Source organism: Rissa tridactyla, chromosome 4, assembly GCF_028500815.1.
Source record: "Rissa tridactyla isolate bRisTri1 chromosome 4, bRisTri1.patW.cur.20221130, whole genome shotgun sequence".
Classification (NCBI taxonomy): domain Eukaryota; kingdom Metazoa; phylum Chordata; class Aves; order Charadriiformes; family Laridae; genus Rissa; species Rissa tridactyla.
The window spans coordinates 7,346,713-7,367,115 of NC_071469.1; the positions used below are offsets into that span (position 1 = coordinate 7,346,713).

The following is a 20,403-nucleotide window of genomic DNA, read 5'->3' on the forward strand; positions in this document are numbered from 1 at the left end:
CCTCAACACTGGCATACACAAGGCTTGCACCGCAATGCAAACACATGGGCAGGGCGCAAATCCTGCAGCAGGGTGCTACTACTCAATGGCTTTTCCTTCTTTAAATCAGAGATGCAAAGGACTTTTGTAATAGTGAAAATGGTCACACGTAAAAATACCTCTGCATTTTCACTGCTGATTCACACTGTGATTCACCTGTTCTCTTAAAATCAGAAGCTGCTTTTCAATTTACCATAGTACTTCAAGAAGGGTCCCAATAATTAAAACTCAGCACACGGGATGAATGACTGTAGGCACTACACACTTCTTGTCCTTTGCCTCTCTAACAGCACAACGCAACTAATGTATTGTCTTTTGAAAGAAGTGGGAGTTTTTGAAAAAATACACATATATCATGCGCAGAATCCTCAGTTTCCCCAGTACCTCCAAGGTGTGAAAAACCAAGCAGGGACTGGTCATGCAGGAGCTATCAGTGAAACTTCTATGTTCAACTATTGCCTGTTGAAGAAAAGAACTCCAGAACAGGGATAACTCCTCAGTGATGCTGTCAGCCCTGAATGCTGCAATACACACACAGGGCAGGGAAAACAGGCACAAGCTCGTATTTTAAGAAGCCAGCTAAAGTTCAGAATAGTACGTGTTGCTTGTTTAGCCATTCAACAGATCCATCTCATTGTAGGGAGTCCATACCCATTTTTGCCATGACCAGCATTTACTACTCCAAAATGGTAGAAAAAAAAAATCAAAGTCCAACTGTACTCTCAACAAATGAGGGGGACTCCAGTCAGCGTAACATGGTTTTCTCAGATGTAGCCAAACAGATACATGTACAAATGTTTGCCAATTTGCACGGTCTTCTATAAAACAGTCCCAAACCAGTAGGACAATGGGAACCTACAGCAGTATGTGTACTCTGTTGGATGGTACAGGCATGATGTAGAAGTCCTTAGTGGTCAAGTACACATCTCACAGTCACCAGGAAAGAAAGCACATGAACTAAACATTGCCCTTCCATTTGTGGGATATTTATAGCTACGTATTCTCCACGGGCACAACTGAAGTTCATGACTTCACATTGCCATGGTACGGCAGAATTTCTCAACTTGGTGATTACTTGCACATTACATTCCTTCTGGTTTGAAGCATTTGTTTCTATTATATTTATTATGGTAACAAAGCTTACATGGGCAAAAAATTATTAGTCTGGCATGGACTTTAAGACAGCAAGCAGTCAAGGATCAAACTGTACAGAGCTCCCCGAGCCCTCCCAAATTCCTTGCACAGAAGAGCCCGGAGGGCCTCAGCAGCTCCACACAAACTGGGAGTGAGGAGCAAGCCCCAAGCCATGTCTCCTGCCGGGCACTGGCAGGACAGAGATGAAACAGAAGCTGTCTATTCCCATTGAAGGCGCCAAAGGACAAACTGGTGGGCAGAGCAGTTTGCACAGCAAAGTGGCCTACAATATCAATCTGACCCTTTTGTAGCAAAATAAATTGGACCAGACACCAAATTCACTGACTCCAATTCACTGAAAAATGGCGTTAAGAAGGAATATTTTTTATGTTTATGTTATTATTCCACTATTCTCCATTCCTGAAGGCATTGAACCAACTAAGACCAGATGATGCATTTTACCTGAAGGAAAAGGGGAATATATTTGGCAAGATAAAATCCAGGGTATTCGGAAATAAGCATCAATCCAATGTATGTTACAGAATTTCTCCCATCGACGCAGTTAGTTATTAGGGCAAAAAAAGTTATCTTATATGAGTGGAGAGACAATGACAGCGGAAGCAGTCCTACTCTTAAGTAGGATTTCTGATATATTACTGTTTAAACAATAGCCATCTCTCTTGAACACGCTATAGATTTATTTTACCGGCATTATTACTTAGGAGAGTAGAGAAAGATTTTTTTAATTTTTTTAAGGAGAAAAAACTGGCCTTCCTGCACAATTGCAGAGGCTCCTGCTGAAGCAATAAGTGACTGACTTTTAATATCCTCAAACCAAATAAAAATCCTGCTTAAAACTCCTAAACATGAAGATACTGTACATTTTTGTCCTGGAAACTAGAGATCTGTCTTTGCAGGAAGCAGGTTAAAAAAAAAGAACAGGCAAAAAAATAGCTGAAATTTTTGAAAACGAAGTGTCAAGCAAGAGCAAGTCAATTCTGAATAAATGATTAATTGAGCTGGATATCGAAGAGATTTAATCCCTCCACTAAACACTTAGCACAGAACCAGAAGATTTGCCCTTGGAAAAGACACTTTCTACACCTAGCAAGACTCACACTACTTCTGTAAAATATTAACAGTTTGGTCAATATTAGCACATACAATTTTTTTTTCTTTTTTTTTTTTTTTTTCCCCTCTAAACCCAAGTGCTAAAACCAACAGCAGTAAAAAAGTACCAAAAGGCTGAAGCCTGTCCAGGTCCAAACCACCAGCAGCTACGTCCTCAGAGCAGAGCCCCTCACACAGGACTATATCCTTTTCTCTCCCCAGCTCAGCTTTCCCCCCCTAATTCCATGAGGGCCACCGAGACCCCAAGATAACACCCAGAGGGAGCACAGCAGGGTGAGGATTTAGTGCTCAACTGAGAAGCCACTTGAGTGAAACTGCAACTAAAAGAGATGAACAAAGAGTTTGCTGCTGGCAGCAACTTTGCAAAATATCCTTCAAGAACATGTAAATCTGGGCCTAACTGCATGAATCTTTTAAACACCACAGTGTCCCTTCAGTATGTTCAAGGGCTCCTAATTTGCACGAGCAGCTCAGAGAACTGCTGAGAGAGCTACAAGCACATTTCCCAGCCTGGGCAAGGCTTCCCCTAGCTAAAAACCCAACCCATTTCTAGGGCTTTCAACCATAGCACCTGAAAAAGAAGATGGCTCCTTCACAGCTTTTACGTGCAAGAACTGAGTGAAGGCCAGATCCACCAGTCCTGACAAGCGAAGAACACCAAGCAGGCTTCCACACAGAAAGACCCACTGCCCCAAAGAGAGAGGCCTGAACAGCAGAGTCACAGGTTTCAGAGTCCCTTCACTTCTCCAGATGAGACAGCTATACCCGCAACTGTTCTGGATCAGAATTTAGAAAAATAGCAAGGAAACTTCTGAAGTAAGAGTTATTTCTGAAAACATATGAAACGGAATTTCAAGAAGAACAGCCACGACACCCCTTAGATGAAATTTTAGCAACAAAGAAAGGATCGAAGCTAGACACCACCAAGTCCTTTTAACGGGCATGGAGCAGCAAGCTTCCCCAAATGTCCTCTCCTGACTCGCACCATCTTCTCCTCCAAGGTGGTGCTGCAACAGGAGAAAACCATCCCTGCTTTCCTGCCATAACCCCAAAGTCCTGAGTGCAGGAAAAACAAACCCTCACTTTACAAGTTAACATACTGTGATGTCCTGTTTGGATGACAGGGAACATTTGGTCTGATTTCATGCTCTGAAAGTCATGGGCGTAGGGGGAGACAGACCCCCAAGGCACGTTCCTGGGGGACCCTCGCATCTGCGCTCACATCTTCTACACCTACTGAACACCAAATACCAACCACCACAGTGCCCCAATGGTTGAGAAAAAAACATCGCTTAGTATCACGAGGAACAAAACATGACCACGGTGAACTCCACCGCATGGTCACACTATTAATATTGCAATGACAAAATGGCTTTGCTCTACAGCTGGGGTTCTGGTCCCACGGCAAAAGACAGCACCACGTAAAGTACAACACCTTCAGCAAGAACATTTTGGTGGCTCACAGCAAACCTTATGGCTAGCTTACTGATCTACCACCAAGTTTGAAGGCCCCAGCCCTCTGCCCTCACAGCCCCGTACACCGCTTGCAAAGAGAGGAATGAAATATTCCATATGTTTCCTTTGTCCGCGACATGCCTATTGAAAGCACAGCCACGCCGCTCTCCCCGCTGGGGCACTGGGTCAGGCCATTCATCTGTAACCATGCAGATGTCAAGAAGGTAATGGGAAAACTCCCAAACAAAAACACATTTTTCACAGAACGAGGTTGTAAAATACACAACTGCAGCACTATTAAGCTAAATTAAACAGGTTTAGGCCTCCCCTGCATACCTCTGAAATTGCACATCCATTTATGACTCATTGCTAATTGCGTACCATTTAAAAGTCCAAACACATTTGCTCAAAAATTTTAGGGTGAAAAAAGTCCTTTTAAGTCCCTAGCATTCCTCCAGGATTGGCTGGGGAGAGAAAAGGAGGAGGTACACAGCTTAAAAAAAAAAAAAAAAAAAGTCTTTATATTTCAGTAAGAAAATGCTCAACTGAGAGCTGCAAAGACAGCTGTTTACTCTCCGAGGGCCTGACTTCTCAGGGTGCTCTCAACAACTTCACCTGACTTTGGATTTTTCTTCATCATCTCTTCCTCAAGATAAAGAATTAGCACTTGCTAGTCTTTTGATTAGCAAAAAGATCTTTTTTTCTGCCCCAAAGACAGCACCTTCTGCATAACTTCCATCCCCTCCTACAGACCATGTTGATGGTCTGAGGCTCCTCCCTCATTTTTGATTGCATTAATTTGTACATAAAAATGTTAATTTGCATTACATTTTTAATGCAAAGCTTACAGGAATTACTTACTATATTTTAAAAAAAGTGATAGAGGTATTAAGCTTTGTAATAGTTTTCCTACCCCTAAAGAAAAGAATTAACTTTAATATTTTCTTAACTTTAAATACCAAAAAAAACTTCAGACTCAAAAATTACTTCAATTATATCTTCACTGTGCCAAAATCTTGAGGTTGAGTTGTCAAAAAAATCACCAACCACTGCCTGAATTACCTAGAGGTAACAAAGTTATGACAAGATTTTTAACTATATGTGTATTTATCAGTATTCGATTTGAACAACATCAACAAAACAACCCAAACATTGATTCACACTGAGCATCAAATTTCAACAACAGACCTTACATGTTTTAGAGTTCTCTCACATTATACCAACGAACATCTGGCTACCTCTAAAACTGCTATCACTTGAGAAACACAAGAAGCTTTCTTCAATAGTGAAAAATGTATTGCTCTTACCTTCCACATACTCGTTTCAGGTTCCCTTACTGAATTGTATTTGTCAAATAGAAGTGCAAAAAGCACATAAGGGAAGGCCCTAAAGAATTCATTTTCACTTCTGCCATGCTATGAAGACTGTTCTTCCTTTGAGAAGACATTGAATTAAACAAAATGTATTGAATAATATGCTTTTTAATAAGTTCAAAAAAATGAATGTAAAAAGCTTAGCCAACAGTTTTACTGACTCCAAAACATACTCTATGACTGAAACAGGCCACTTAAGAAAAATATGACTTCCCTATAACTCGGTAAGTATTAACAGAAAATATAAAAAACACACCAGGAAAGCGAAGCTGGCAAAAATTCATTATGTGATATTCTTGCCTCCCAAAAACACATACATCCCTCACAGACGTCACGCTCCAGTCTAGCAGGGAATATATGTCGATATCACCTGTTCAAAAATAGCTATCCGCATTTTTTAAAAACATGTTTTCATATTGACTGACATTATGTATAATGCCATTAGTCAGCTGTTACATATTCAAATTCAACAATGGTTTTCAGACACCTACTTTAAAGTTTTATTTTTGAGATCACTACAGTCCTTCTGTTATTTTGTAAAAGATGTATATCATTAATAATGCAAGTTGACTGGCTGTATGCAGAATGTGCTTTCAAATTCAGGGTGAAGCTGAAACACAGATTTCTTTTCCCCTAATCTTTCAGCGACAGCAATATGTTTCTGGGAAGTGGAAAGTTCTGACCTTGTCACAATCCTGTAACAGTTAAATCATTCAACAGTAAAATAAAATGCATTCTGCTATTTCAGCTATGTATTTTAAAATAAATTACATACGATTTGAAAATATTGGAAACTTTCAACTTCAGTGAAACTCACTGACAGCTGCAGTAACTCAGCACTTTAAAAAAAAAAAAAAAAGGCAAAAAGGTCAACTGTTTTGCCAGGTAGATCACATGCCGTTTCTGCATGATTTAATTACGCTTTCCAGGCACCCATACATCTAATGCTAGCTGTTTCCGATGTGGCCATACCAGCTTTATCTGGAACACAAAACTGAATAAATCTGGGCCCGATTCTTAAACAAAGGCTTTCAAACACGTTTATAGAGAGGACAGTATTTATATAGTAACACCAAGATCTTCCTCTCTGTGTAAGCTGCTGTGACACCCATTGCTGCACGCAACTCCACATCAACTGAGCCGTCTGCCCAACTATCAGCAGAGGAAATACCAACAGCTACCTCCATGTTCCCAAGAGGGTTGTGCAGGGCAAGCTGGCGGTGGGAGAGCATTAAAAAACAACGTCACATGACCAGAAATCTCTCTTCAGACCAAAGTTTGAGAACATCTTATCAGAAAACTGCAGCGGCAGTTTTCATACCTGAAAGGCAGGTATGAAAAACTACAGAAGAATATTTCCCCATAGCAAAATCCTCGGTCAGTGCAGAAGATGGCCAGGGACCTCTAGCCCATGAAATGCTCTGATAAATCTGTTAGCAGAGGTCTCGTAACATTTAAATCTCTGTTGCCTCAATTTACAGGTTTCTTCAAATAGAGACAGCTTCTTCTCTTATCCTCTCCTGTGTACCCTCTCCCACCTTTGTCTCCTATTTCTGGGATCATACTGATCTCTCTAATTCCTCCTCAAGCTATTTTTGCCTTTCTGCTTCTTCCGTAAAGAACCCCAAAACCACAACTTGGCAGCACAGAGCTGCTGCCTGAAACACATTCATCCCTTAATAGAATAACTGCTGGCCATGAAGTCCCAGGCGGCCGCGCTGAAGCTAACCAGCCCCATCCATTTCACTCCCTTGCTTGTTTGCAAAACAAGGAGCAGGCAAACCTGAGTTGTTGGCAAATCCTCCAGAACATAAACACATCACCAGCTCCTGCCCGTTCCCAACACGAGGACCACCTTTAGGAACAAACTTTTAGGAAAAGCGTAAGGGTGGCCAAGAGGAGGGAAGGGAGAGGAGGGTCTCTTGACATTCGGAGAAGCTCCCGGAGCCCCGCAGCTCCCATGCTCTCTAAAATGAGATATGGGTGCTCAGCCCTTCTGAAATCTAGGCCAGTAATTTTCTCTGGGTAAATAAGAGCTTGTGTTCTGCAAAAATTGCTGGCTTAGATGTACAATACAAAACAAATAAAGATCCTTGCGGAGGAGGTTTCTTTGGGTTTTGTTTTGTTTTTCAGTCCTTATATTACAGCTTCCATATTTTCCATCTCAAGCAGATAGTTACTAGTAAATTCCTCTCAAGAGCTGAAAAGGTAATTATTTACTAGCATAAACTTGCTTACACTAAAGTCCAACTTTTTTTCCATGCTGCACACTTATCTTAGTATATATTCCCCAAAGTCACACTCATGAGCCTCAGCCAGTAAGCATCAAATAAGAAATGACATATTGCTGATACAAATGAGCTCAATGTACAAAATAAATGCCAAATACCTGACAAATTAAGTGCTATGGCAGAGCACTGGGGTTTTAGAGGGGAGTAATAAAAGGAAAAGAGGAAAACACCAAATTTGCTGCCAACAGAGAACATAAAAAGGGTAAAAAATATTTCACAAACTTTGAAACAACAACTTCACTTTTCTGGGCGCTACCTAAGAGTGTCTACTTTTTTACAAGACCAACAGACAAATCAGCCAGTTTTAAATGAATCAGAAGAATTCCAATCCTTGGGTGAAAGAAACTGGAGAGACTGCCACTGGAGACACTGGGCTCTGGTCCAGTCACCAGGTGCTGGATGCTGCACCAGCAAACTCAAACCCCTCTCCTGCCCATGGGATTTCATAGGCCTGTACAAACGTAACAACATTTCTGCCAACTAACAGGAATATTCACATTAAAATAACATGACCGTGTCTTTCCAAAAGAAGTATGGAAAGCATGCTTTTAAAAAGACAGAATAAGCCTTTTAGTACTTGCCATCACATCACCAGCATGCGGCATAGGCAAGTGAAAACCTAAACGGTGTAACTGTAAAACCTTCAAACCTCTAATTAGATAAGGCTTTTCTATCTCAGGAGGACTGCAATTATGCTACATTTTCCAGACTCAAGGTCACATCTGGACATCTTTACTCTTCACCATAACAACTCTGCTAGACAGCATTCACAAAACCGCAGCCAGGTCCTTATTGTGCTTATCTGACCATAACGGGATGCTAAGTACCTGCATGTTCGTACCAGACATGTTAGAAGATGGCACCTCACATCTACCTACTGCATTTCATCACCATTCTACAAAAAATAAAAGTGCCAGACGAAAAGGAAAAAATAAAACGTGCAAACTCTACTGAATCCAAACAGAACCGTATCATTTTGCTGTTTGTACATAAACGGATCAAGACAACTCAAACGTGAGATGGTGTAGGTGCTTCCGGATAGCCTGCATACTGAAGAGAAGATAATCAACTCTCTGCATCTGCTGAAGCAACCTGTGGTATGAAACAAGTAAAAAAAACGATCGTCTCAACTGCCACATCTTGATCTTATAAAGTTAGCGACATGCTAGCTGCCACATCTTGATCTTATAAAGCTAGAACACAGCACACAGAAAGACAGCCAGTATCAGGTTAAACGAGTAATAAAAAACAAAAGACCAAGATGACTGTTTCATCCTGAAGGTCTATCCTTTAGGGCAGCCGGGACTCGCAAACCCTCCTTTCACAATTCAAAGAAAGTAAAATTAAAGCAAGGGACCCTGCCATTCCCTGAAAATACAAGCAAGAAGCACTAGAAGGAAAATTGTCTGTAATGTTTTTATATTTCAAGTGCCCGAAATATAATAGCAGGCACTGAAAAGGGACTATATTCCTCATGGTTGTCAGGCAAGCCCCTAAAAGAGCCAGGCTCATGCAAGACCTCTCCGAAGTCATTAGCCAGAATTATCTGCTTTTCATCTCCTCCACAAGACTCACACAAGTATTAAAGCCCCAAAACTGGAATTTTAGTTCTCAAACTGACACCCATGAGAAGCACAAGTACAAGTATGCCCTACCGTAACTTTCTTCCATTAACATGGACATTTTCTAGCACATGGCACATGAAATATCATAGCAAGGATCAGGAGCGCACTGCACTGATTAAAAAATCCAAACAAACAACATTTTCACATTCTTGCATAGGCATCTCAACTTGCTAGACGACAGTTATTTTGCAACAAAGCAAAATCACAACCTTCATAAACAGAAAAACAGGCAGCTGGTAATTAAAAGTTACATAAACACCTACCTAAATTATACAGAACAAATGGCCGCCCACAGTAAAAGTATCGAGTAATTATCCCTGGTCATGTCCTCCTGACTCCCTCTGCGTTCCTTCCCATCCATCCCATCTCCTCCCCTCCTGCCCCTCAGAGAGTCTGGCTCTAGTGCTGCCACCTCTCCTCCCAGCACTTGTCTATCTCCCAAAAATCTCTTCATCAAGACGACTGCGGTTGGGACGACATACTCACCTTTCTTTATTCAAATTCCACCTCTCAAAGCACGCCGATGACTCAAAAGTAATGAGCAGATACTCTGTCTTTCCACGCTGCTCGGTCTGATGCAACCACCCACACGTGACCACACGGTGCGAGGGGGTAACCATAGAACCCCCCTGCTATGAGCCCAGTCCTTCTCCTCCTGCACCACAGTGTCACATTTAGCCAGGTATGAATGCAGTGGAGTGTCTATTCAATGCGCGTTCCACAAAAAAACAAACCCACAACTGCTCTGTTTGGAGGTGCTTCCTAACCACCACAGCAAGCAAGGAATGAGCAGTGGATCAGTCAAGAGCTGAAGACAGATAAGGAAAAAGGGGAATCTGAGGCTCTAGAGAAATCCCTGCCTGACCATTTGTGGCAGCCCAAGAAACATGGCTGTATTTTAAATAAATACAGCCTTGGAATAAACCTTGGAAGTTATGTTAAATTATTAAAATTAATGCAAAGAAATTAAGGCTGCAGGAAAACAGAAGTAGTAAGAATTAAATACCAACCCCCTTCCATGGTTCTCAACCACCCTGAAACTCACTCACTGCCAGCTTTGGTTAATTGTGAGCAACTTTCTTTCAGTTGCTCTCTCCTGGCCAAAGTAAAAACGTAGGCACAACTTTGCTTTAGTATCGCAAAACATCATCGCTTGTAACACTTTTTCAGCCATCTCTACACTACAAACTCTCTGCTGCTACGGCTATAATCAAAAAAAGCCCCATAGCAATGCTAAGGGGATTTCCTGGCATCATTATGCTGCCTGACACGAATCATAGAAAAGCTTTCCTCTCTTCACGTAGCTAAGACACTTTGCCATGACACAAACATGTCAGCTAGGAGGTGTGATTTTATTTTATTTATTTATTTTTTCCCCCTCAACACAAGCCAACTCAGCTTCTCTGGCAAAACTATAGACTGCCCAGCCCAAGCAGGTCAGAAATGACTTTTCTATTGCCTACGAAACTGTGTTCTACATACCCTAAACTTCCAGTGGCCTCACTACAACAGAGACTATTCAGGCACAGAAGTGCCAAGAGTCACCCATTTTTTTCCTTCTGTAAATAAGGAAACAGGAACTAAACACAAATGGGGACCAAGGGTATCCTTCACTGCCACACAACGAGACAGCGAAAACATTCTGCTCCAGTTTAAAGAACGCAAAACCAAACCAGCAGTGACACAAACGCATCTCAAAACACGCTGAAGCACGTGCGGGTCGGGTCTCCTCTCACTTTTGCCGTAAGCGTTAAATTGGTTTCTGGAAATTTACCTGCATAGCAAGGAGGAACTTACAAACTGAAACTCTTTGGCAACCTTATCTCTAATGGGTGTTGGCTATGACGACTTGTACCCATTAGACAACATGGGTTGTTGTCTAATGCCATGTTGTAGACACACGGGGATGTACCATTCCCATTTTACAAGACAGACAGACAAGGTAGTAGCCATAAAACCTCGGGCTTAAATGCAGCTTTTACCAGATAGGCTTCAAGTACTTTATGAAATGGGGTAACTTCCTTGTGGAGGAAAGTGAAGACAGTTTACCAGCAAGTCCAAGTCTTCCCAACGGCAGCTCCTGACTCCCTACCCCAAACGCTCACAAAACATTGTTTCTGCCACAGAAAAACCACCACGAAGTCAGCTCCCACTAACATCGTACAAGCAGAAAAAGGAAAAAAAATATTTATGTGCAGTTAACAACTTTTGCCACTTGTCAAGTACTACACAAGCAAAAGGCCCAATAATCTCTCTCCACCCAGCTTGAACAATTAAAAGAAAAAAAAAGTCCAAACAGGTAGGAGAAACTGGAAACCTGCTCAGTAAACAAAACCTCCAGTAACTAAGAATCAGACTCCCTTTGCATATTAAGTAAGTGTAGGCAAACAAAGAGGAAAAAAAAAAAAAGAAGTGATATTTTCAAAGGCATACACTACTACTGTATTTTGACAATGCAGCAGTTCAGGACCGATCTGAAACCACGCGCTGTAATTTGCTGTAGTGTGCTCTGTACTATGTGTCGTAAAGGCAGCGAAGCTTTAGTAATAGCAGACCTGACCACTGGCCCATACAAGACCTCACTCCAGCCTGTGAAATCTGTGCCGAGAAGTGGGGCAAGACTGACAGGTTTTATTGTGAAACTTAACAGGTTTGTGGATTAGCAAAACTACCATATTGAAAGCTGCAAATCCCTCTCCGGTCGTGTCTCTAAGGAAGAGAGTTGTTCAGTCCTCAATTAAAATTTTATTATTAAAGTTACCCAAACTCAACACAAGATCCACCAGTTTGCGCCTAGTTTACAATACCATAGCACACGGGGGAAAATGTTTTAAGAGTTTACATTTTTGTCCATCCACAAGCAGAACCTGACCAAGCTCCTGAGTCTTATGCTGTGTTTTTCAAAGTTCAGCTGTGTGTGCCATACTGAGAGATTCTGTAAAAGCAAAGTCATCCTCAGTTAACTGGATTTAGACATGCTGCAGACTGAAAACGCCTTCACTTTTGGGCGAAGACGAGCTGGCCTGGGAGATGGTTTTCTGAAGAAAACTGAAGAGAAAGGCGCCTCGGTGCGAGGACATCGCACACATGTACGGGCAGCGCTGTGTGTCCCCACCCCTGGACGGCAACCCAGGGGCGACCCGGACACCCCAAACCTCGCCCCCACAGGACCCCCCAGCAGCTCCCCCCGCCTCACTCCCCGCCCTTTTAAACCCCCGAGACCGATCCCCTGGGGTTTTCAGAAGGCTTTGCCCAGCCGGGCCCCCACGGGGCTCCGAGGAGCCGGCGGCCAGGTGCCGCCTCAGGCCGCCCTCACCTGCCCCGCCGGGGCCGGGCCCTGCGTGCGGCCCGCCGGGCCCCGCCGCTGCCCGCAGGCCGCTCCCCCCCGCCGCGGGCCGGCGCCGGGGGGGGCTGTATGACACCCGCCGAAGCGGCAACAAACACATAAACAGGCAATTACTGAGGGTTTTTTCCTCAGAAAGGGGGACAAAGCACCCGCCCCCACCGCTACCTGCCCGCCCCGGCCCTACTCACAGGGCGTGCGTGAAGGCGCTGAGTCCCGGGGGCACGGCGGCCAGCCCCCGCCCGGAGCAGTCCACGCCGCGGTCGCCGTCGCAGCTGCAGGAGGCCGGGCAAGGCGGGGGGGACGCTCCGCCGCTGGGCCCGGCCCAGCTCCCCAGGCCCCAGGCGACGAGGCCGAGCAGAGCGAGGCACCGCATCGCCGGCCCCCGCCGACCGCCGGCCGGCCTCCCCCGGCTCGGCCTGCCGCTCTCCGCCGGCGCCCTCCGCGCACAACCCCTACTCCACCGGGCTGGCGGAAAAATATATTAAAAAAAATAATAATAATAACAAGAAGAAAAAAATAAAAATAACAAGGCGCCTCCGGCCGGCGCGGCGCGGCCCTGGGGCTGCCTCAGCGGCGCGCCGGGGAAGCCAGCCCTCCGCCGCCCGCCCGCCCCATCCAACGCCCGTCGTCGCCGCCGCCGCTCATCTCAGCCCCGCAGGTACGGCGCGGGGGCGGCCATGGCCGGCTGGCCCGCGCCGCTGTCCGGCGGGTGGCGGTGCCCCGGGGAGCGCGGCCCCGGCCCCTGCGGCTGCCTGCGGCGGGGGCTGCCCGCGGCGCCCGCCCCTCCCGGCCCTCGGTGGCTGCGAGCCGCGGCGGCGGCGGCTGCTCTGCTCCCAGCGCCGAGGTGCGTATGCTAATGAGGCGGCCGCCCCCGCGCTCCGATTGGCGCGCAGAGGGCGCGGGGCGGGGCAATATGCAAAGCACAGAGCGGGCGCGGCCAATGGGCGCTGGGGGGCGGGGCTGACGGGTGGAAGGGGGAGGTGGCACCGCCCCGCGCTCCCGCCGCGCCAGCGGGGCCGCTCCGCGGGGACCCCCGGGGGACACCATGGGACCCCCCGGTCCCTCGTTGAGGCGGCCGTCGGGGCGCCCTTGGTTACAGAACCGTGACTCAGCGACCGGAGGAGCCTTGGGGCGGGGAGATGGGGGCCGGCTGGCGGCGTGAAGGAGGGCCCCGCCACACCCGGTCCCCGTGTCCCCCTGCTGCAGCCCGACCTCTGCCGCGGCCGCACCCGGGCCCGCTCCCAGACCCCCGCCCCGCACCGCAGCCGCCAAGCAGCGGTATGAAGTAACCCTCGGGCCTGCAGCGAGGGGTGGCAAAGGCAGCAGCCGGCTCCTGTGCCCCCGGCGGGGTCCGGTACAAGAGGGTCCCAACCGGCCTCGCCCGTCCATCTCCTGGAGCGGGAGGTCAGAGACATAAAGCATTTCACTCTCCCGTTACCAAAGCGACTGCACCACAAACTCTTCTCAAAAACGATTTGCTTTAAAAAACTGTTTCCCTGCCCCACAAAATGGTATCTGGCTTTTATAAAACCCCCGCATGGTAACCAAACTTGTGCCAGTAGTGGGTCTGTGTCCTCTTTTCCTTACTGCCTTAAGACAATAATAAACAAAACTGAACACCCATCTATCCTTGAGGTTAGGACCCTCCGTCGTCATGTGTGTGCTGCTATTCTCTTTAACCAATTTTGGGGTTTTTTTACATGCTTTCTTTTGGACTCTTCTAAGGTGCAGCTACCACCAGGAATGAGCCTGCTACGTGTTCAGCTCTGCTCACCTACGCACCATGCTCCGTGCAATAACCATATCTTACTGGGAATGCCACGGCAGCACTCCTGTAACACCAGTTGGGACCTCTCACTGTTGGCTCCCTCTTGCCCAGACCCCATAACGGGCTCTGAGCAGAGGGACCTGGCTGAATCGAGCCCTGTGAAGGTGCCAGAGCCTGCCCTGATGGCAAACACTCGCACCGTCTACTTTACATGTCTCGTTTGGATGCTCTGAACCCGCCTGGGGAGCTGCCTGCCCGGCTCCGCCGCCAGCACAGCCCCCAGCTGCAGCCGGAATCGCACCGGGGGATGAGCCTGCTCAGCCCTAACTAAAACAGCAGAGACCCAGAGAGCCACCTGCAAGATCGGAGCTTTCCTAAGCCCTTCTGCTGCCACGCTGGTCGGTAGGTAGGTATTGTTCTGCTCATTTCGTGGGTGGATGGTGGAGGAGCACAGAACCAGGTAAGTGACTGACGACCTGCCTCCGCGGCAGCAGGGGGATGGGATGGGATGGGATGGGATGGGATGGGATGGGATGGGATGGACCACACAGAGCTCTGCTGACTTCCCCGAAGGCAAGAGCGGATTTGCAATGGTGATTGACCCTTCAGCCCAACGCAAGAGCAACCGTGCAAGCGTTTCACACGACGTGGTGGTGCTGACTTCACATTGCTACAGTCAAATCCGAAAAATCCCAAATAGCCACACACGTATGGCGAGCCAGACGCATCGGGGATGAGGAATACTTGTTCCCAGCAGACATCCAGTGAAAAGGCAGCATTCACAGCAACCCTGGCCCAGGACCGGAGCTCCAATGCACGTGCCAGGAGCGTCAGGAGCTGAGGTGCCCATACCTTACACTGTACCTTACCAAGGGCCACCCTCACCCACAGGGACATCGCAGGGGACACTCTTCATGCCAGGCTGAAGTCTGGGCTAATCACGCCTTCCTTGTGCTGACTGAGGTGGGGGCAAAGAAGAAAACTCTTAGCCCAAAATAGGCCATTTGGTGAAATTTAAAAAATCAGGAATGTAAATAGCGGAGAACCGAAGATTTAAAATCATCTGTGCTCAAAAAGGCAGAGCACCCACTGAGGATACAGATCTAGAAATACAGACCTTCCAGCATCCTCCTCCACCTCCTACGTTTCTCCCCGTCATTTTTTTCAACTGTTAACTCCCTTCTAAAAAAGTTAACACTATTTTACCCAATTACTAAAAATATTATTCTCTTCCATAGTGGGTATCCTGTTCCTGGTGCACTGATTTTGTTTGAACATCGTAATTCATCACTGCAAAAAGAAGGTCATTTTAATAACTTGCTGTGTGCTTCGCCTATACCTTGCGAGCAGTACAAAGTTCTCAACAAAGCTGAATTTGCCGACATACAATAAAGCTTTGCCATAGGTATATAGACACATATGGTTCTCTCTTGTCCTTCTCCCTAGTTGAGCTTGGAATGGGAAACACATCAAGTCAAAACCATGTTGTTCGAACAACTATTGGGGCCAAAGACACTGCACATTCACATCAGACTCTGCACCGCGCTCAGGGACAGCGATGGAGGAGCAGGAACCACCACAGCAAAGGAAAAAAGTTAAAAATAATTATTTTCTGGACATACTTCTACAAAACAGACCCAAGCCAATCCAGACAAGAAAAAGCATTCTTTTCATCCCAACTGGCAAAGAAAAATAGCAAAGTGCTTATATTCAACTCTGCAAATAGTCTCACTTCACTAACCAAAAATAAAGGGAGCAGAAGTGGCCCCCGCTGCCTGCACGGCGTTCGGAAGACGGATATTAGCGCGGAGCATACTTTGTACTGCGGTACTGGCCACTTGCAACACCCGCAGGACTTCTCTTCTGGAAAAAAAGGACGAAAGATTTCTAGCGAAAGCAGAAAAGCAGCACTTTTTTCCTCATCCTTTGAAGCCCCGGAATAGTTTAGCTTTTCCTGTCAATCCTTGCCTGATTTCAATCTTTCAATTTCTTTTCCCAGCATCTCTTCAGGTGTTTTTTTCCTTAGTGGAGCTATCTCAAGTCTCCGTCTTCTAAACTCCTGTCCTAGGAGCCATCCACATTGTCCTTTCCGTTCAGGTGATATTGCTTTGCTGTTTCCAGTTAGGCTGTAACTTGTTCTGGCAAAGTAACTTCAATCCTTTCCTCATTTTTTCAACCTCTCCGTCTCCCTCACTAGCACTGTCGGAGCGTTGCTCGCTCCTCCATCAACAGCCCACGCTTCTCCCTCTCTCTTCTTATGCAGCTGCCCTGTTTGCAGGCATTTACTGGTTTTATTTTCCTTTATAAGGAGACCCCTAACGTTTATTGCAAAGCTGCTTTATTTATGTAATACAGATCTACAAGCTCAGGTATTTTTAAGCTGAAAAAAATAATGGGTACCTTTTATCAAATGATGTATTTAACTAAAAATTGTACCCATGGACTTTAAAATCATCATGGTTAAAAGATCTAGTCCAAAACAATCCTCAACGCCACAAATTCCAAGAAGCATCCTTCAAAATACAGCATAAGGCAGAGATCAGCTCATTTAAGAGAAAAAAAGAAAAAAAAAAACATAAAGGAGAGAAAGATCCCGAGGTGTGCTTTAAACCAGATGAAAGAGATAAGGATTTAAGAACCAAGTCAATTAAAAAAATAAAATAAAATGAAAGATTTGCTTCAGTTGAACTGTGAGGAAACTACGTTCTGCTCTTCTTCTGGGAAACTGGAAAGCGCCATAAACCGGTCTGTCTCTGCATAAGACCTTCAGGATTTCAAGCCCAATGTATAGGCAGGTGTTTGTGAAACTTCGGTCAGGTGTTTGTTGAAAAGCTTGAAAGACGTAGGGAAAAATTAAAAAAAACAAAACCACCAAACAAAACCGTGGACATTGGATTTTTTTTCTGCCGTTGCCACAAAACTGCCTAGCAGCACTGCAAAGAGAGGAATTCATTTGGATTTGATGGGAGTTGGATGTGAAAGAGCATGCAGATAAAGACTGGAAGCACAGACACAAAAATACATACGACCCGAGGTTCGGCCGGAGGAGTTCCTCCTGGAGGCGGGAGCTGCGCCAGGGGAGGATGGCAGGTGAACGAGAACGTCAGGCTCGCAGTCACGATGAAGAATTTGTCTTGCTTTAAGAGACGATTAGACGTTATAAAGCAGGTGGCTCACCAGCTAGTGGACCAGCAACCTCATCCTCAGATTCTTCTTCTCCGACATCGCTTTTGCCAACGGAAGCCACGAAAGCAGCGCTGATTTAAGATGGATTTGTGCGAACGGTTAATGCTAATATTGGTCCGAAGGGGGTGAGGGAGAGGGAAGCAGGGACCCACACGCTGTTGGACCTGCATTGTGAGCTGCTCCATCCCCCCATTCCAGTCCCGTATTGCTGAGAAATTAATTAACACACTGCTTCCAGTTCCAAGGAAGTTAAGGGTATGCCGGAGAACATCACATGGAGCTGCTGCGAGTAGAAAAAGAACAAAGTCTGGAATATCTGCACTGACAAAGCGAGTTCTCTTAAAAATTAAAGCATACTCCTTTCCAATAAGGAGGCCGAAACTTTTACTCAATTGAAGTAGAACTGAAAATTGCTTCAGGAAACAAAGCGTCAAATGAGAGAGAGAGTTCAGAGTTTTGCCAAGAAAATGAAGGTAACCTTGATATAGCAGAAACGCAGGAACAATTTAAGACTTCAGAAAAATGATTGGAATGACAAAAAAATTGAGAATTATTTTGGTAGGGCCAAAACCTTGCTCAGGAAATGGCTTTGTCAATACCCACTTTACACCTCTGTAACACGAGACAAACTAATGAAGACAAGCAAGACGGCTAAGATCCGCAGTTTGAAAACAGCACACGGAGAGTCAAGGAAAGAAATACACAACTTAAATATTGAATATAAACAAGAGAGAAAATTAATTTTAAAAATGAAATATTACCTTTATACATAAATAATACTTAACTTCCAACGGTACAGTGCCTCTACCACTACTTCGAGATTGCCCTGCATAGTTCAGAGCGGGATGCGTTTTGCAGCCTGGCCTGATGAATTTGTCCTTGCTCGGTTATCCCAAAAGCTGCCTCCGGAATCCAGTGAGCTGGGCTGTGACTAGAAAAGGGACGTTACCCCATAAAGACAAGAGCATAACATCAGACAGTTTATTCCAACACTTTCAATAGAGCAAAGCTCTATCAAATAGAGCAAAGCTAAAAGAGAAGACAGCCCAAAGAGTTGGGGGGGGTTATTGTTGTTTTTTGGTTTGGTTTGGGGTTTTTTTTTAGCCTAGAAGTGTCAGCTCCTCCGCCGTCTAGAATTGGCCCTGGAGATTCTTCAGTGCTAAGTGTTCCTTTTTAAATAAAAGGGAGACCAGTTCTCACCATAATGTCATGGCATCCTAACGTAACAAATTAATTTTATCTTAGCCACCTCTAACCAAATGATCAGCTGAAAATAGGTAATTACACAGGAACGAAAAAGTGATTTAGGGCAAAATAACTAGGACGTAAGGTAAGCTTTTAGCCCAATATTCATGTCAATCTGTACCCCAGCTCGAATACCCTGGTGGGGCAGACACTGCTCACCTCTCCTCTCCGTCCGACCACTGGTCTCCTCTCCCATGCGCTGGTTGAGATTTGAGCATCGCTGAGATTTGTGTGCACTTTGCTGTAACGTAGTTTCTGAGTCACGCTGAGCTAATGGACCCTCACTCATTTTAAAGAGGTGGGAACGATGTGTGCTAAAGTGCAGGTTGTTCCTAGTCTCAAAGGTTAATTTTTTTCTATAAAACATCCATTACAAGCATGGTGCGATCAAGATTTTCCACGGGCATTCTAGCACGAAATACTTTTAACGTTAAAATAAATCAGGCGATAGCCAAAGTGAAATCAGCCCATGACCAGGCGGTTTATACGTGACAAGCAAATACTTTGCAGGGAAGGGGGTTACAAAGAAGGACACGGAATTCGGTGAAGACAGAGCCACTGAGCTGAATAGAGAAACAACCTGCGAGAAGAAAAACCTAATAGCTCAAAGCCAAGCGTTGCCGCTAATTTAATTGCTGAAAAGGCAACGTCCATATCCACTGGTAAGTATTTTAAGCATTTGGGTATATTTCATGATACGTGGCCAACTGAGAAGTGGCGAGAGGAGCGCTCCAGGTGAGAAGGCAGGGGCAGGCAGGGGCAGGCAGGGATCGCAGCCAGCCCCGGCAGCAGCTCTCCGGCAGCATCTAGCGGGAGAGACCCCTTTTCTCGACATCCTCCATAGAAAATAACGAAAAAATGTACTTTTAAAGTCCCGCAGCCTGTTTTTAACTTTTTTCATGAGCCACTGAAGCGAAAACCAGTATAAAATTTAAGGCAAGACATTACACTAGGAATTAAAAAGCCTAAACAAAGCAGTGCTTTAAGGGTGAAATCTGCCTTTGCAGAGGACCAGCTTAAGGATTATGTAGCTTTAAATCCTACTTAAACCCTATTTTGGAGAACTATAATGGAGCCCAAGTAATGTAAAGGAGTAAACTTAACTTCGATGATAAATTATTCCCAGAACACGCCTGTGCTCCTCAGGTGTTTTGCAAAATATTATTAAAGCTCCTGCATTAGAGTGAATAAAGTCCTTTTCTTTCAGTTCGTTATCAAAGAAAACTCCATCTGATACATTACATATCGTCACCACAGAATAACTCTAATGCTCCGGAAAAAAAAAATGCACATGGAGAAATGGTCTTATAAGGGAACAATTACGTATGTAACATAACCATTTGCTAATCAACAATTTCCATTACCAAAAATCCCACAGTGCTAACAAATTGAATGGTTTATATTTAAGTCACAGGCATAGTCAGAATATCCCTGATGAAGACCGAGGGGGCTACACTCCCCATAGGTTTCAAGTTGAATTTTCTATTAGTATAAATTAACCCAACGACGTTCCCAGATGCAACGTATTGATGTAAATCATGTTGCGCACAGGCCAGATCCCTTATTTTGGCATGTTCCCTGCAATGACTAGCTCACCGCAGGAGACTGATTTCTTCCTGGAGCCTTGAGGATGAACAGAAGCGTTGGGATTCTTTTTGTTACAGCATGTGATTGCTCATCGGCTATCTAATGCCGTGTCTGTATTGCTCTTTGTCTCCCACTCAAACGCTGCAGCAGAAGAAAAGATTTCATTTTTATTCATGTTTTGTAGCGGTATAAACATTACTAATCTGCAGGTGCCTGAGTTTCT

The 20,403-nt window shown here is 45.3% G+C and overlaps 1 protein-coding gene across 1 annotated transcript in view; it reads right to left on the reverse strand.

The window, feature by feature from the left end:
- LGR4 (leucine rich repeat containing G protein-coupled receptor 4) overlaps window positions 1-13,204 on the reverse strand; it is an 81,369-nt gene extending 68,165 nt beyond the window's left edge. Inside the window, exon 1 of the mRNA XM_054199945.1 lies at window positions 12,583-13,204. Coding sequence (XP_054055920.1) covers window positions 12,583-12,767 — 185 coding nt within the window. The 5' untranslated portion in view covers window positions 12,768-13,204. The remainder of the gene's footprint in view (window positions 1-12,582) is intronic.
- Between the last annotated feature and the right edge of the window lie 7,199 nt (window positions 13,205-20,403).